General features: G+C 38.3%; 1 protein-coding gene and 1 long non-coding RNA gene across 2 annotated transcripts in view; both read left to right on the top strand.

The window, feature by feature from the left end:
* LOC130081982 (8-oxo-dGDP phosphatase NUDT18-like) overlaps nucleotides 1-6,796 on the top strand; it is a 29,550-nt gene extending 22,754 nt beyond the window's left edge. Inside the window, exon 4 of the mRNA XM_056246722.1 lies at nucleotides 6,139-6,796. Coding sequence (XP_056102697.1) covers nucleotides 6,139-6,770 — 632 coding nt within the window. The 3' untranslated portion in view covers nucleotides 6,771-6,796. The remainder of the gene's footprint in view (nucleotides 1-6,138) is intronic.
* The window catches only part of LOC130081983 (uncharacterized), a 75,444-nt gene that overhangs the window by 49,898 nt on the left and 8,402 nt on the right, over nucleotides 1-17,144 (top strand). The gene's annotated exons all lie outside the window — the stretch shown is intronic.

The raw sequence follows: 17,144 nt of genomic DNA, 5'->3' as shown, positions 1-17,144 counted from the left end.
ATCATAGCCAGCTTAAACTTTTTGGTACGTATCCTAATAACAAAGATGAATTAATGATATTAAGAAGAGGATCTTTGAACTCTGGAAGCATCTCTTTCATTAGCTTAGTTGGTATAGGGTCTAATAGGTTCTAATATACATGTTGTCGATTTAGATGATTTAACAAGTTAAAAAAATTCTTCCTCTCCCATTTTTCCTCAGTGAGACTACAATGCACTCCCTGATGCGATTCTGTAGTAGACGGTTGCATAGTTATAATTTTCTCCCTGATATTATTAATCTTATAAGTGAAGAAGTTCATAAAGTCATTACTGCTGTGCTGCTTGGAAACTTCTGGGCTTGAAGCTTTATTTTTCGTTAGTTTAGCAACTGTTTCAAATAAATACCTTGGGTTTTGTTTATTTTCTTCTAATAGGGTTGAAAAATAAGCAGATCTAGCAGCTTTTAAGGCCTCTCTGTATGCAATCGAGCTCTCCTTCCGTGAAATGCAAAATACTTCTAGTTTTGTTTTTCTTCCAGGTGCACTAACACCTCATAGCATCAGTAACTCGACAACCGTACAAGTAGTACGGTTTTCCTCAGTTTTTGCAATGTTTGTAATGTCTGCACAAAGGAGACGTCAGACAGATGCTCCAAGATCTCGCCTTTGGAGAAGACAATTGATTTTATACTTGAAAAATGTAAGTATCACTACTTAAAAATTAAGATTACCCCAGAATGAATTGCATTGCTAGCCCACCCCAACACAATAATAATGATAAATGCTGACCAATACTTAATTATATTACTCTTTTTTTTTTAACTAAAAATTATGTTTTAGTAAAACAAGCAAAATGTAATTTGTTCTGTCATACTGTATAACATAGCTATGCATGAATACACACAAGACAAATGCAGTCAAGGTGAATACATCTCAGTTAAGCAATGAATTAATGCATACATTAATGAAATAATTATATTTTATTTACTGACAACAATAGGAAACATGAATGAAATAAGAATTTCAATTCTTCAACAAAGAATTAATAAAAGTAACCTTCACAATAAATAAATACATATAACAACTCATGAAACATAGCTTTATTCAAACTTATTGTTCTAACAATCATATATTTACAGGTGTTGAACCCCACATCCTACTGCCATCTCAACAGAGCTGTTCTCATTCTTCAGTTTTATTCTGATGAATCAGCTGACCACCATGCCCACCTTCGCCTGTCTCTGACTTCCATCATGTCCGGAATTGCTGCAGTCAGACTGGAATCTGATCATGGATGGGAAAGGGACATTGAGGTTATGCTTGCCTGAGTGCAGCATCTGCCTCATCACCTCATACAGAGAGCCTGTACAGAACCCTGTGAGGCTCGTTTTAACAGCAAGCACTCCCGTGCACAAAATATAGTAGAGCGAGCCTTTGGCATGCTGAAAACACACTGGTGCTCTATTTTTTTCACGGCCAGAGGTGAGCCATGCCTTTGTCCCTGAGGTTGTTGCGTGCTGCGCATCGTTGAACCAGAGGATGAAGAAGACCATGATGATGGCCCCCCTGAACCCCACAACCTTGAAAAAGAGTGGGAGAACATGTGCGGGTACAATCTGGCTGTCACTGTGTCTGCTCCAAACATTTGTGTGCCTGCTCTCCATGAGCATGAATACCTGTAGAACATTTAAATAAGTTAAAATAAATACATGAATAAATGTAAATGTGATTTTTGTAAATCCTTTTTTGTAAGTGTCTCGAACACAAACGTTCAATAAAGCTGCTTGTTTCTTAAAGTTTATTTCTTCAAGGTACTACTGTATAATATAAATGCATACATACATTTCAAACAATTGCTATTTGGGGGCTTAAAGGGTTAGTTAACCTTAAACATATACATTCAGTCATTATTTACTTGCCTTCACGCTAGTCAATCCCTGTGGGTTTTATTTGTTTTGTTTTTAAAACTCAAAAGGTGATTTTGGTCAGGTGTGTCCTGCTGGTTTCTGTTCGTACAATATCAGTCAATGGAGCCCGACTTCCAGAAGCTTCGTGACATTATTTGATGATGCTTGTGAAGCTTCTGAAAGTTGGGCTCCATTGTAAGAACAGAAACCAGCAGAAAAAACTTGACCAAAATCACATCCTCAATGTCTTTTGGTCTTTTTCTAGAAGCACTCGCTGGCTCTGGGCTCACTGAGGATGAAGAGACCACAGCAACATCCAGGCCAGATGAGGCAATAAGGGCAGGTGGAGTGATGGAGGGTCTCATCCATGGCACTACATCATTTCCAGGATGCTGCTGTGGCTCCCCATCCTCAGTGCTCATACCAGTCTGCGGACATTTCACATGCTACAAAAAATGCACAAACGTCACCTTGCCTTGCAGGCCCTGCTCCACCACAAAAGCTCTGCAGCAAATGCACAGAAATCAAGAATCAGGAAAGTGCTGTAATAGCTCTTTTTAAAATTACAATGTTTAAAATAAACTACAACTTGAGATTTAAATAGATTTTTTTACTCATTTCTGTTGTATACTCACTCAAAGCCTTTGATGGATGCATTCCGCTTCATTAGCCAATCACCACCAGATAAAAACACACCTGTGCTCATCTGTCCCTGTAACATCCAAACAAGATTCAAGTTTCCTCTGTGATTTGTGTGCTCAATACTAAATTCATTGTTGAGGTAGTTGCTGATGGGTTAACTCACTTTTTATCCAACACATATGTTCCTTAATTATCAACTGTACTAATGGACAAATAAAATAGATAACTCAAATGTAGTTACTTTATGTAGATTAAACTTGAATCTAGCGTCTTTACACCTTCAACAATTCAACAGTTTACTCTACAGTAGTTAAACAAATGCAATTTTAACACAAGGAATCGTGTTTACTCGCATTTGAAAACACTATGAAACACATAGAAGCACTATGGCTGCCATCGCATCATCCAGATGGATGCTGTGCATTGGTGGTGGTTGAGGAGATTCTCCCTTCCATATATGTGAAGCACTTTGAGTAACCATAAAAGCTCAATATAAATGTAACAAATTAAATATTCATATTATCACAGAAGTACTGGGTAAAAGTTTATGGTTTGGATATAAACGCTTATGTCTACAGAAGCTATCAAAATACAGCAAATCACCTTTTCAAAGTAACTTGGCGCGTCAAATAAAAACTTTATCGATTATGTCGTTACGCCAAAAAAAAGTATTTGTCATTGAATCATTCTTTCAATTCATTCAAGGTGATTCATCCAGTAACGAAACAAGTGAAGTATTTATAATTGAGTCATTTTGAATCGTTCATTCATACAATTTTTTTTAAATAATTCATTCAGATTAAATAAACATTTTAAGTAAACTGCAGCAATTAACATGTTGTTTTTATGTTGTCTGTTTAGAATCGTGGGAGAAATGTGATCTCTGTTTGATACCAAAAAATCAAAAACCAAAAGATTTTTATTGTAAAGGGTTTAAACCATGTTTTCCATGCTTGTTCAATGAACAATAAACAATCAATCATTAACACAGTGTCTACATCAGATGCAAGCGACACAACGCGACAAAAGCCCAGTAAACTGATGCCCTGTTCTATTTCTGACATACTCCAAGCACTCACACTCCTTCTGATGAAGGACGAATGGATTTGCAACGGTCGTATTGTCACATCCAGTGTGGACTGATTCTAGCTGTTGTGACGTGGCACAACGCAACTGGTGTAGGTGTAGACACGGTGTAAGACACTGTTTAAGGGCGTTTTCACACCTATAGATCGTTTGTTTTGTTCCGAAACAGGGACTTATTTTGTTACAATGTTGCATTTTCTTCTTGGTTCTGTTCGCTTTCACAAAGCAACCTTTCAAAGCATACCAAAATGTGTTCACGCAAGTCACATGCGAGTAACTGTCCTCTTAAAGGTCAGCCTCAGGAAAAGGTCAGTTTCCTCTGAGTCATCCATCAAGATGATTGACAAGTTCGCTCCATAAGCTTATTGTGGGTTTATTTGTAACTGTCGAGACACACACAAACACTATACGAATGTAGCCGTCATTCCCACTGTTAAATATATACTACATAGCATGCCTGTTGAATTGGAGGTTGAGGGCTTAGGCCATTCACCCCAGAAGTTTCTAGGAACTTGCAAGTACCTTGATGGAAGAACAACAAGAACTGGTAAATCTGGTGTAGTCCATGAGGAGGAGATGCACAGCAGCACTTAATGCTGATGGCCTCACGAGATGACTGTTACTGTGTAGTTCATTATACAGTGTTTCATCGTCTCAGAACGGCTCGGTTCATTTACTATGAATCAAGCCATTCTGAGACACTGAAACACTGTGAGCTACACGCGTGTTAATGAACACAGTGCCGAACTTCACTCAGAAATTGGCAGTGCATATACACTATATTGCCAAAAGTATTGGGACACCCCTCCAAATCATTGAATTTAGGTATTCCAATCACTTCCATGGCCACAGTTGTATAAAATCAAGCACCTAGGCATGCAGACTGCTTCTACAAACATTTGTAAAAGAATGGGTCGCTCTCAGGAGCTCAGGGAATTCAAGAGTGGGAACGTGATAAGTTGCCACCTGTGCAATAAGTCCATTCGTGAAATTTCCTCACTACTAAATATTCCAAGGTCAACTGTCAGTGGTATTATAACAAAGTGAAAGCTATTGGGAACAACAGCAGGTTGCAATGCAAAGTGTTGGATTCAGTGGTGTAAAGCACGCCACCACTGGACTCTAGGGCAGTGGAGACGTGTTCTCTGGAGTGACGAATCACGCTTCTCTGTCTGGCATTCTGATGGACGAGTCTGGGTTTGGTGGTTGCCAGGAGAACGGTACTTGCCTGACTGCATTGTGCCAAGTGTAAAGTTTGGTGGAGGGGGGATTATGGTGTGGGGTTGTTTTTCAGGGGTTGGGCTTGGCCCCTTAGTTCCAGTGAAAGGAACTCTTAACGCTTCAGCATACCAAGACATTTTGGTCATTCCTGTTTCAACATGACTGCGCACCAGTGCACAAAGCAAGGTCCAGAAAGACATGGCTGAGCAAGTTTGGAGTGGAGGAACTTGACTGGCCTGCACAGTCCTGACCTCAACCCGATAGAACACCTTTGGGATGAATTAGAGCGGAGAATGCAAGCCAGGGCTTCTCGTTTCTAGAAGAATGGTCAAAAATTCCCATAAACACACTCCTAAACCTTGTGGAAAGCCTTCCCAGAAGAGTTGAAGCTGTTGTAGTTGCAAAGGGTGGGCCAACTCCATAGCATATTAAATTTAAAAAACGGATTAAGAATAGTATGTCATTAAAGTTCATGTGCATGTAAAGGCAGACGTCCCAAAACTTTTGGCAATAGTGTATTTATTTGCTGGCAACCCATCAAAATAAAATATTGATGGTATATTAATTGACAATTAAGAAATGAAGACATAAATATTAGTATTGTAACTTTACAGTAAAATATAATTATTTTATTACTTTTTTATTTTACAGTACAATAATATTATTACAATATTTCATGTTGTTTTATATAGTTAATAATGATTACAATAAAATCAAAAAAAAAATTTTTGGTATTTTTTACATTGGTATTTAAATAGTATAGGCTTATGTCCAACTTTATTCTTGTACAGTACAAATATTGCATTTAATTCACTTCATCTGTGATAAAGTATGTTGTTATTCATGCAAAGAAGCTAGCTAAATTCAGCAAAGAAAACACTGACACAATGATGAACAAGTAACAATAATATTCGTAATAAATATAATTTTACTGAATAATAAAGTAAATATAATTTCTTAATTTATCCTTGTAAAGAAACCTCATTGCTTAACTGGCTACTCACTGCTGTCTCAGACGACGACATCTTTTCCTGTCGGCCACCAAAACTTCTGTTGGTTGCAATTCGCAACCTCACCGCTAGATGCCGCTAAAAATTACACACTGCACCTTTAAGTGGAAAGAGACTTTTTTTTTTTTCTATGTTTTTTTGGCTCTTGTATATGAACACCCAAATAGAGCTATTCAAAGTAACCTGCTTAAAATTTGTGTATATTTTGTAGAGATGAAAAACAAAATCAGTTTTGACAAAATCATAATACTTTTCAAAAGGAAAAATCTCTTATTTCTCATTGTGCCACTAGGGGGCTCTCTGAAGACAACGGCAGAGGCGGATGCTGAATCCCTGCAAGCTCAGTGGTGGGATCGTGAGTCTCCACTTCCTCTTCGTGCACGTGACATACTGCCCCTCATTGATGCTGGAATAAAATATCGCCAAAATCCCTGGTTTCCTGCATTACAACCTGTTGACTTCCCTTGTCACGTTATTTGCCAAAGACTTTTCATCACATTCGTCTCCAGCAGTGGTAGCACTGACACCAGTGATGAGGACCGCCTGTGGCTTCTGCTGAGCAATAATAATGCCAGTTCTCATCCCAGTCTTCCTATTGAAGTATCAGTTAACACATACATCTCGTGGGCTGCGCACAGACTGATTAAGGAGTGCATATCTTCGTCTTTTGCGTTCATAAACATTATTATATGTGGCATTCTGGGAGTGCAGCACAATGGGAGAACACCAGGGAAAACAGACGGCATCTGCTTCAACACGCTTGTGTTAATGGAAAATTCAGAGGGCGGGCCTGAAATCAGCAGCCCACCACCATTGGAGAGTGACAGTTACAGATGGCATGAAGTGACCAATCAGAGCCTCAGGGCAAAGATAAAACAGAGGATTAAAGATGGGTCTGTTCTGCCTGTTCAAAGTCAATACTGATGCTCTGCCACTCTAGTAGAGGATCAGGACATTACGCAGGCCAGAATTGAACCTGCATTTTCCACATGAGAACCAAAGCTCAACTTGTCTGTTGCATGTATGCTAACTGTTAGGTCATGGCTCAAAATATGCATTAATAACCTTGCACGTCTGAAATATTAATCTTGAACTTCATTTACAGGGACGTTCTGGCATTTCTGGGTTTGTCTTTAAAATCTCACAATATGCTGTCAATTATGACACAATAATTCCGTGCCCATACACAGTTTTCAGATGTGTGTTCCACTCACCTTTCATTAGAGTCCGCTTTCCATTCCAGTGAAATCACAAAATAAAATGCAACCAAATATTAATTCTAACATACATCCAATATATATATATATATATATATAAACACAATTATTTTAAAAAAGTAAAGATTCTGAAAGTATTTAATGAGAATGGATTGAATGAGAATGGAATTATTAAATTATTAAAAAGTTTTTGTTTCTTCACTCCTTCGTGCACGTTCATTACAGCTACCGTGACTGATATTCTTTCTTTAAAAGTACGCCAACGTGTACTTCATTTTCACAAGGGACTTTGGACATTAAGGACATTATTATATCCTCCTGAGACCCAGAAAAAAAAAGTTTTTTGAATTTAGTTTTTTTCCATGTCATCACACTGTTTAGAGCACAATAAACAAATGGTAAAAAAACACATATATAAAATAATATTTTATTCATACGTTATGCTATGTCCTCTGTAGTGGACGCCAGGACTAAGTTGTTTAAAAAATAAAATGACATGAAATTATATGTATAGGCAAAAGCAATGGGATTTTTTTTCAATCACCAATAAATTTTGGGGTTTCAGGATTTTATCAACCAAAATTTGTATAAAGATTATTCTCAACTATGTTATGAAAGAAATAATGGAATGAATTGATACACCATTTTACTTTTTGCAATATGTGGGTAAAATGGCCATAAATTAATATTCCCATTCAATGCAATGTATCTACACACTGTATCTAATTTGCACATTAATGTGTTCTTGGAGCAACATTTAATGAAAAAATAAGTGTAATAATTGGAGTAATAATTGGCAACATTTTAATAATAATATCTAATATTTCATAGGAATATTGATGTATAATTTATTTCCATATTCACTTGTTGTGTCTCCCAGAATGCCTGATAAACATGATTTTAGTCCTGATGTCCTCTACAGTGGACACGTTTGAAATCAATGCCCTGTTCTGTAACAGAAAGTAATTTTTTTATTTGAAACCCCTTAACATTTTCCTGAGATGTTGTTTTATGAAATACAATTTGAAAAAGTAGTCCAATTTAAATATAATTACAATATATTATCATATTTCCATAAGAATGCTACATTTGATCACTAATTTAATGTCAGACATTTTTAAAGACCAAGGAGAAGTTGTTTTCATGGTGAAACCTCCAAACATTTGGTATCTCTCAAAAGTCCTGAATGTGCTCTTTACAGGACACCCAGGTTGTGTCATGTGACATGTATGATGTCAGAGAAATTAACTAAAATATAATGTCCACTACAGTGGACAAAAGTCTATTCTTGGGTCCCAGGAGGATATAACATACACATAGCACTCTTGTAGCATTTTACCACAGTCATCTATATCAATAATTTAATATAAATGAATGCTGTTAGAAAAAAGTTGAGAAAAGAGTTTATGTATGATCATTAAATTTTTTTATATATTTAATATGATAAATACAATGTAAGATATTATGAAATTATGCATTTCACATTAAGTTACAAAATAATATGTATAATAAACATTTCAGTCTGTCTATTTTACCTGCCTGTTTATTTTATATTTGCCTAATACATAATTTGCTAGCTATAAGGGGCATGTACACAAACGTGAAAGTGAGTCCAGCCATAGATTTAAGAACCAGTGTGATGTGCCTCTGAGAAAAGAGTTCTACCTCCATATGAATCAATCTGGTTAACATTTTATAACATTATTATAATATATTCTATAAAATCAATTATATCATCAATTATAAAATCACTAAATTATTGAATAATGTGGACTAATGAGGAAATAATCTTACAGGGTTCGGTTTGTTTGCCTTCTGCTTGGAATGTTTATACTTTCACACCTTTAAAAAAAAATGTATTTAGCCTATATCATTTAATAGTTTACCAAAACATGAGTGTGTAACTTTTTTCAGGGTTGTCCAAATAGTTTTTGGCAATACGCTATATCATTAGCTAATGGCTTTGGTTTGAATACTGAGAAGTGATTTCTGTCATAAGGTGTTGCAAAATCCGAAAACAGGAATCATGTTAATTCGAAAGAGAACGTCAACTCATATTCATACAGCGATGTGCGCTAGAATGTGAGGCTTTTAACAGATATTTTAAGGCTATTATGTGACACCGGCTAGCAGATCTATCTATAAAGAATACAATTATATAATATAGCTGCGAGCAGCGATTACGGGCCCAAGCCGGTGGCACAGCAACCCCGGTGCCTTTAGTTACCTAAAGGCACCGGAGTGGCGGTGCCGCCAGCTTTGGCCCTTCATCGCTGCTCGCAGCTATATTTATATATATATATATATATATATAAATAAAAGAAGCAGGCGGCACCGCCACCCCGGTGCCTTTACGGTTATTTTACACGTCGTGCAAAAACGTAACCCCTCTTTGACTTTCGAAAAGAAGTGTGCTGTAGAGCTTGCATCAGTGTGGGCTCTGCAAAAGTGCGCATCGAGGGCACATATCAACCACAAAGTATGCATGAGCAACCTTCTAAAACCTAAAATGAAAAATGAGACACCCTACAGACGGTCTCATGGATTTAACGGACACATGAAATAAGCACACAAGACTGAAAATCTGCCGAACGGCTCTGGTAGTTCTGCTTCAGCACTGATGATGTTGTAGGAAAAGTGTACTCTAGTTAGTCTGGATTATTCAGGATTTTTTATTTTATACAGAAATAAATTATTTATAATTCAGATGAGAATAAAGTTAGTGTTGATTAAAATGAAGGAAAACATTGATTGTATTGATCTCAAATATAGCACATTAATTTTAAATTCATTTAGGTTCAATTACCAAACATACAATCTTAATTTAATTTAAAGCAAACAATACACTTAAAAGATATGGGTTATATGAATATTTTGAAAAAAAAAAATATATATATATATATATATATATATATACACACACACACACACAGATAGTTTAAAAGCAAAAGATCTCTCTCTCTATCTCTCACTCTCTCTCTCACACACACACACACAGTTCGACCGCGCCCGCGAGTCTCTCTCTCTCTCTCTCTCTCTCTCTCGCGCGCGCGCGCACACACACACACACACACACTCCAGCATTGCAATGTTGACATCGCAGCCTGTTCATTATGCTGCGTTCACACCAAACGTGAATAGAGCAAAATGTATCGCTATTTAGACTGAATAGATGATGAAGGAATATTTTGTGTAAAAGCGCCTAAGCCTATCTGTTATTATACTCTTTTGTTGAAGTGTTTTCCATGAAGAATAATAGGCTATTAAACTCACAATGCAAGCAATCGGCCCCAGAAAAGGCGCTAATTTTGAAATGAAACTAACGGCTGCACGGTCATTCACAACGGTGCGCGTCCACGGCGATGAGCGAGCAGAACAGAGCGAACGTTTTTTAGTTCATTCCTACTTCCATAGGAATTCCCTCAAGCGCTCTGCAAGCGCAACCCTTATCAATGTCCGTGTGGACGTCCGTATTTGAAAGCTCTCGGTCCTCAGTCACATGCTTGCCAAATATATGTATAAATATCATTTTGGACACAAGAGGGCAGTATGGCCCTATGTATAATTTTGTGTTTAAACTAACTATCACTCGAAGAGCCCCTCCCCCCTCCCCAACACAGACTCACACACACACACACACACACAGTTCGCCCGCGCCTCTCTCTCGCGCGCACACACACACACACACACTCACACACACTCCAGCATTGCAATCTTGAGATCGCAGCTTGTTCATTATGCTGCGTTCACACCAAACTTTTATACTCTTTTGTTGTTGTGGTTTCCATGAAGAATAATAGGCTATTAAACTCACAATTCAAGCAATCGGCCGCAGAAAAGACGCTAATTATAAAATGAAACTAACGGCTGCACGGGCATTCATAACGGTGCGCGTCCACGGCGATGAGCAAGCAGAACTTTAGTTAATTCCTACTTCCATAGGAATTCCCTCGAGCGCTCTGCACGTGGCCATTATCAATGTCCCGTATTTAAAAGCTCTCGGTCCTCCTCAGTCACATACCAAATATATGTATAATGTATATATAAATATAATTTTGGACACAAAGAGGGCAGTATGGCCCTATGTATAATTTTGTGTTTAAACTAAACTATCACACGAAGAGCCCCTCCCCCCCTCCCCACACAGACACAGACACAGACACAGACACACACACACGAATGGCAGGGTGCATTCTCTCTGTCAGAGGGAGAGGGAGAGAAAATTCTCAGAAACATCCACATTCAAACTAAAATATCTGACTTCCTCTTGGTCTGAGCTAATGACAGTTAATTAGAAAGTTGTCCGGCTTGATCTGAACAATATGCGTACCGAGTTTTATGATTGTAGGTAAAACTATAAAACTAACACCCCCACTTTTGTCAAAAGGTGGCGCTACTGAGTCCCTGCACCATGCCCGTTTCTGAAACTTTGCACATGTCTACTGGCTAATAAATCTGATCTGTCTGTCAAGTTTCATGCAATTTCAAGCATTTTCAGGCATGCTAAGTCTCAAAAGCATAAAAAAAGAATATTAAAATTTGATGCGTTGCCATGGCAACAGTATCTAAGATATCAAGAATCCTTTCACAGGTCTACATCTGGCGTGTGTTTACATTATAGTAGTGAAGTTTGAAGCAAATCGGGTTAAAATAAGAGGGTGATTTCAAAGCATTTTGAAAGTGACACACTTCCTGCTGCCAGTTGGTGGCGCTATAACTTTGACTCACAATAGTCACATCCATGTGATCGGCCTCTTACAGCGAACACACTGCTGAAGTTTCATCAAGATCAGTCAATGTATGAAGAAGTTATAACACACTTCCTGTTTCCATTATTCGCCATAAATTCGTTTCCTCGCCACGGCCACACCGTTCGAGATATCAAAAATCCGTTCGCAATTTGGGATCCTCAATGTCTTGACTTCATGCACACCGAGTTTGGAGACGAACGGCGGAATTCCCTAGGAGAAGTGTTTCAAATTCCTGAGCATGCGTTTCCAAACAACCCTAAATAGCCGACTTCCTGTTGGGCTGGCGTAAAAAGTAAGAGCATGAAGGATATATGAACCGATGAGATCTATATGTGTACCAAGTTTCAAATTATTACATGAAAGCGTGTTTGATTTATAGACCCAGTTTTCGGACCGCGTTCCAGGGGGCGCTGTCGAGCCCCCCTGCCACGCCCGGGTACCATCTTCAGCCCGGCCCTGATGGCCGCGGGTTCTGACCTGTGTGCAAAGTTTCAAGAGTTTTCGAGCACGTTAAGGGCCCCAAAAGTGCCCGAAAGGTTGATAGAAAAAGAATAATAATAATAAATATAGCTGCGAGCAGCGATTACGGGCCCAAGCCGGTGGCACCGCAACCCCGGTGCCTTTAGTTACCTAAAGGCACCGGAGTGGCGGTGCCGCCGGCTTTGGCCCTTCATCGCTGCTCGCAGCTATATTCATATATATATATATATATATATATATAAACAAGCCGGTGGCACCGCCACCCCGGTGCCTTTATATATATATATATATGTCTACATTGTTCAATCACGCCTCACACACACACACACACTTTTGCAGAGCCCACACCAATGCAAGCTCTATAGCACACATCTTCTCAAAGGTCAAAGCGGAGTTACGATATTGCCCGTCATGCACAGTAACCCTAAAGGCACCGGGGTGGCGGTCCCACCGGCTTGTTTATATATATATATCGTATTATTCTAACTTGTAAAAAACTATTAACTTTTGTTAATATTCAACCATTTCACAACTAACTTTTTTCCATAGATCAAACACAACATAATTATATGGTGGACTGAAACAAAAATTATTAATTAAATAAAATTATTGTTTTCCTCTGAAATAGCAAAAGCATCACACACTAGCTGTACCTGCTCTAAATAAAAAATAGTAATTCAATAAAAATACAAAATCGAACTAAATAAAATAAATTATTACAAAAACAAAATCAAACCAAAGAAAATATATCTTCGAAAAAAAAAGCGAGTGTCATGAGGAAAGGCGCCTCAGGAATCGTCAGGATTAACTCCATGTGTAAGGAATTTTGATTGATTTTATTTGTCACTTGAAAATTATTGTTAAATGTGTGCCTGCATAACTTTAATAAGATTTATTTTCTTTGATTTGATTTTGTTTTATATAATTTATTTATTTCGATTTTGTATTTTTATTTAAATACTATTATTTATTTAGAGCAGGTACAGCTAAGTGTGCGATGCTTTTGCTATTTCAGAGGGAAAAAAACACATTTTATTTCAAAAAGGCTTTTCAATTAAATAAAATGTTCAAGCTTTGTTTTCGTTTTATTATTTTGTTTGTTTTAAGCTTTGTTTAATTTATATTGTTAATCATCTGACACAAAACAAATGCATAAAGTATCATTTTAACTTTTAAAAAACTATTAACATTTGTTAATAGTACATTGCCTGTCTTTTGTTAATAGGACAAAACATAGTTATTATATTTTATAATATTTTATAAATATATAAAATAAACATTTGTAATGAAATCGTTCAAAAAAATGATATTAGCATTGTTTTAAACTTTGAAACAGAAGTAGCGCAATGCCTGGCCACTCCCGCGCCGCCTCCTTTTCACAATCCGAGGGAACCGTCTCCGGAATATTAACCTCACTCCTAGAAGTCCAATTCTCATTATTCATGCCTCTTACCTGGGATTGATTGCACACACACACACACACACACACACACACGCACGCACGCACGCACTCACACGCACACACACACACACACACACACACACACACGTGTCAAGTCACTTACATTTTAGATGCAATGTTGACTGTTCTTCTGTTTCAGCAGCGAAAATAGTTAAACAAAGATCACAGCAGAACCATTGCATCTCACAGCAACGTGTTTTCTCATTACTGAATGATTCAGCATTTTGAACAAATTGGTTGACTCAAAGATTCAATGACCTATCCATAAACATCTGTCTCATTCATGAATGACTCAGTCGTTCAAACGAATCGTTTGAACGAATGAATCAATGACCCGCTCATTAAGACGGTCGCCTGGCGACACCTAGTGACGGTTTAGTGTTATTTGATTATACACTCAAAATATTCCACAACAAATCCTTTAAATTTAATGATATTCAGAACAGAACACGAATAAAAAAATAACTATAATAAAGCCAAAATGAAATAATTTAAAACAAAAGTAAAAGTAAGTGGTGTTAGGCTCACGTAAATCTCTCTTTAGAATCTAAATGTTGCAACATTTGCGATGTATTTGGATGCTAAACTATTCTTTATTACAGGCTTTGTACTTCACTCACGTTCCAATATCGACGGAAAAAATCATCCTCTTCACTTGTGCAAAAATGTGCTTGGAAAAATCACAGTGGAGCGGTGCTTACTGTGAATGATACAAATTGTACTACTGACTATTTCAACATAGCAGTGTAATTTGTATATGTTAGGTTGAATGTTTTATTATTGTGTGTGTGTGTGTGTGTGTGTGTGTGTGTTTGTGTGTGTGTGTGTGTGTGTCAGTGTGTGTGGGGGGGTCTGGGTGGCTCAGCGCGATTGAACAGTGAAACATACTCCGTCATTTTCTTCATACAGGACATCATTCAAACGTCAAAGTGTTTACTTATATTTGTGTACACTCGCAATAAAACACAACATTGTGTTTTTGTTAAATAAATTAAAGTAATACGTCCCCCGAAATGGCGCTAATTTTAAAATGAAACTAAAATGCTCACGGCTGCACGGGCATTCATAACTCTGCGCGCCCACGGTGAGGGACGAGCAGAACAGAGCGAACGTTGTTTAGTTCATTCCTACTTCCATAGGAATTAATTGAAAAAGCTCACTCTACTCTGCACCATTATTAATGAATTGTGCAGACGTCCTTATTTTACTTTCGCTTTTTACCTGATTTTGAACACAAGAGGGCAGTATAACACTATGTATGATTTGGAAAAAAAAATTTTTTGACTAAACAACCATTCTGGCTGTTTTTAAACTTAAACATTATTCTCTAATTGCTCTCACCATGCCCGTTTCTGAAACTCTGCACATGTCTACTGTCTAATAAATGTGATGTGTCTGTCGGGTTTCATGCAATTTCAAGTATGTTAAGAGTCTCAAAAGCATCAACAAAGAATAATAAAGTTTGATGCGTTGCCACGGCAACAGTATCTAAGAGATCAATAATCCTTTCTCAGGTCTACATCTGCCGTGTGTCTACATTATACACATAAAGTTTGAAGCAAATTGGGTAAAAATAAGAGGGTGATTTCAAAGCCTTTAGGAAGTGACACACTTCCTGCTGCCAGTTGGTGGCGCTATAACTTTGACTCACAATAGTCACATCCATGTGATCGGACTCTTACAGCGAACACACTGCTGAAGTTTCATCAAGATCAGTTAATGTATGCAGAAGTTATAACACACTTCCTGTTTCCTTTATTCGCCATAAATTCGTTTCCTCGCCACGGCCAAACCGTTCGAGATATCAAAAATCCCCTGGCAACTTTTCATCCTCAATGTCTTGACTTCATGCTGACCGAGTTTCGTGGCGATTGGTTGAATTCTCTAGGAGGAGTATATCGAATTCCAGGGGCATACGCTTCCAAACAAACCATAATAGCCGACTTCCTGTTGGGCTGGGGTAAAAAGTAAAAGTACAAAGGATATATGAATCGATGAGATCTATATGTGTACCGAGTTTCATATTATTACATTCAAGCGTGTTTGATTTATGGACCAAGTTTTCGGACCCTGTTCCAGGGGGCGCTGTCGAGCCCCCCTGCCACGCCCGGGTACCAGCTTCAGCCCGGCCCTGATGGCCGCGGGTTCTGACCCGTGTGCAAAGTTTCAAGAGTTTTTGAGCATGTTAAGGGCCCCAAAAGTGCGCTGAGAGTCTCAAAAGTATCCAAAAAGAATATTAAAGTTTGATGCGTTGTCACGGCAACAGCATCTAAGATATCAACAATCCTTTCACAGGTCTACATCTGGCGTGTGTCTACATTATACACATCAAGTTTGAAGCAAATCGGGTAAAGCCTGTTTGATTTATGGACCAAGTTTTCGGACCCCGTTCCAGGGGGCGCTGTCGAGCCCCCCTGCCACGCCCGGGTACCAGCTTCAGCCCGGCCCTGATGGCCGCGGTTTCTGACCCGTGTGCAAAGTTTCAAGAGTTTTTGAGCATGTTAAGGGCCCCAAAAGTGCGCTAAGAATCTCAAAAGTATCCAAAAAGAATATTAAAGTTTGATGCGTTGTCACGGCAACAGCATCTAAGATATCAACAATCCTTTCACAGGTCTACATCTGGCTTGTGTCTACATTATACACATCAAGTTTGAAGCAAATAGGGTAAAGCGTGTTGGATATATGGACCAAATTGTCTGACCCGTTCAAGGGGGCGCTGTCGAGCCCCCCTGCCACGCCCGGGTACCAGCTTCAGCCTGGCCCTGATGGCCGCGGGTTTTGTCCCGTGTGCAAAGTTTCAAGAGTTTTCGAGCACGTTAAGAACCCCAAAAGTGCCCGAAAGCATAAAAAAGCATGAAAAAGCTTAAAAAAAGGAATATTAATGTTTGATGCATTGCCATGGCAACAGTATCTAAGATATCAATAATCCTTTCACAGGTCTACATCTGGCGTGTGTCTACATTATGCACATGAAGTTTGAAGCAAATCGGGTAAAAATAAGAGGGTGATTTAAAAGCATTTTGAAAGTGACACACTTCCTGCTGCCAGTTGGTGGCGCTATAACTTTGACTCACAATAGTCACATCCATGTGATCGGGCTCTTACAACGAACACACTGCTGAAGTTTCATCAAGATTAGTTAATGTATGCAGTAGTTATAACACACTTCCTGTTTCACGTTTCTCGCCATAATTTCGTTTACTCGCCACGGCCAAACCGTTCGAGATATCAAAAATCCCCTGGCAATTTTTCATCCTCAGTGTCTTGACTTCATGCTGACCGAGTTTCGTGCCGTGTGTTTGAATTCTCTAGGAGGAGTATTTCACATTCCATTGCATGTGTTTTCCAAACAACCCTTAATAGCCGACTTCCTGTTGGGCTGGGGTAA

Source organism: Rhinichthys klamathensis, unplaced genomic scaffold (assembly GCF_029890125.1).
Source record: "Rhinichthys klamathensis goyatoka isolate OS25496 unplaced genomic scaffold, OSU_Roscu_1.1 h1tg000040l_1, whole genome shotgun sequence".
NCBI lineage: Eukaryota > Metazoa > Chordata > Actinopteri > Cypriniformes > Leuciscidae > Rhinichthys > Rhinichthys klamathensis.
Note: the sequence above shows the minus strand (reverse complement) of the source record. Positions and strands in the feature narration are given on the sequence as shown.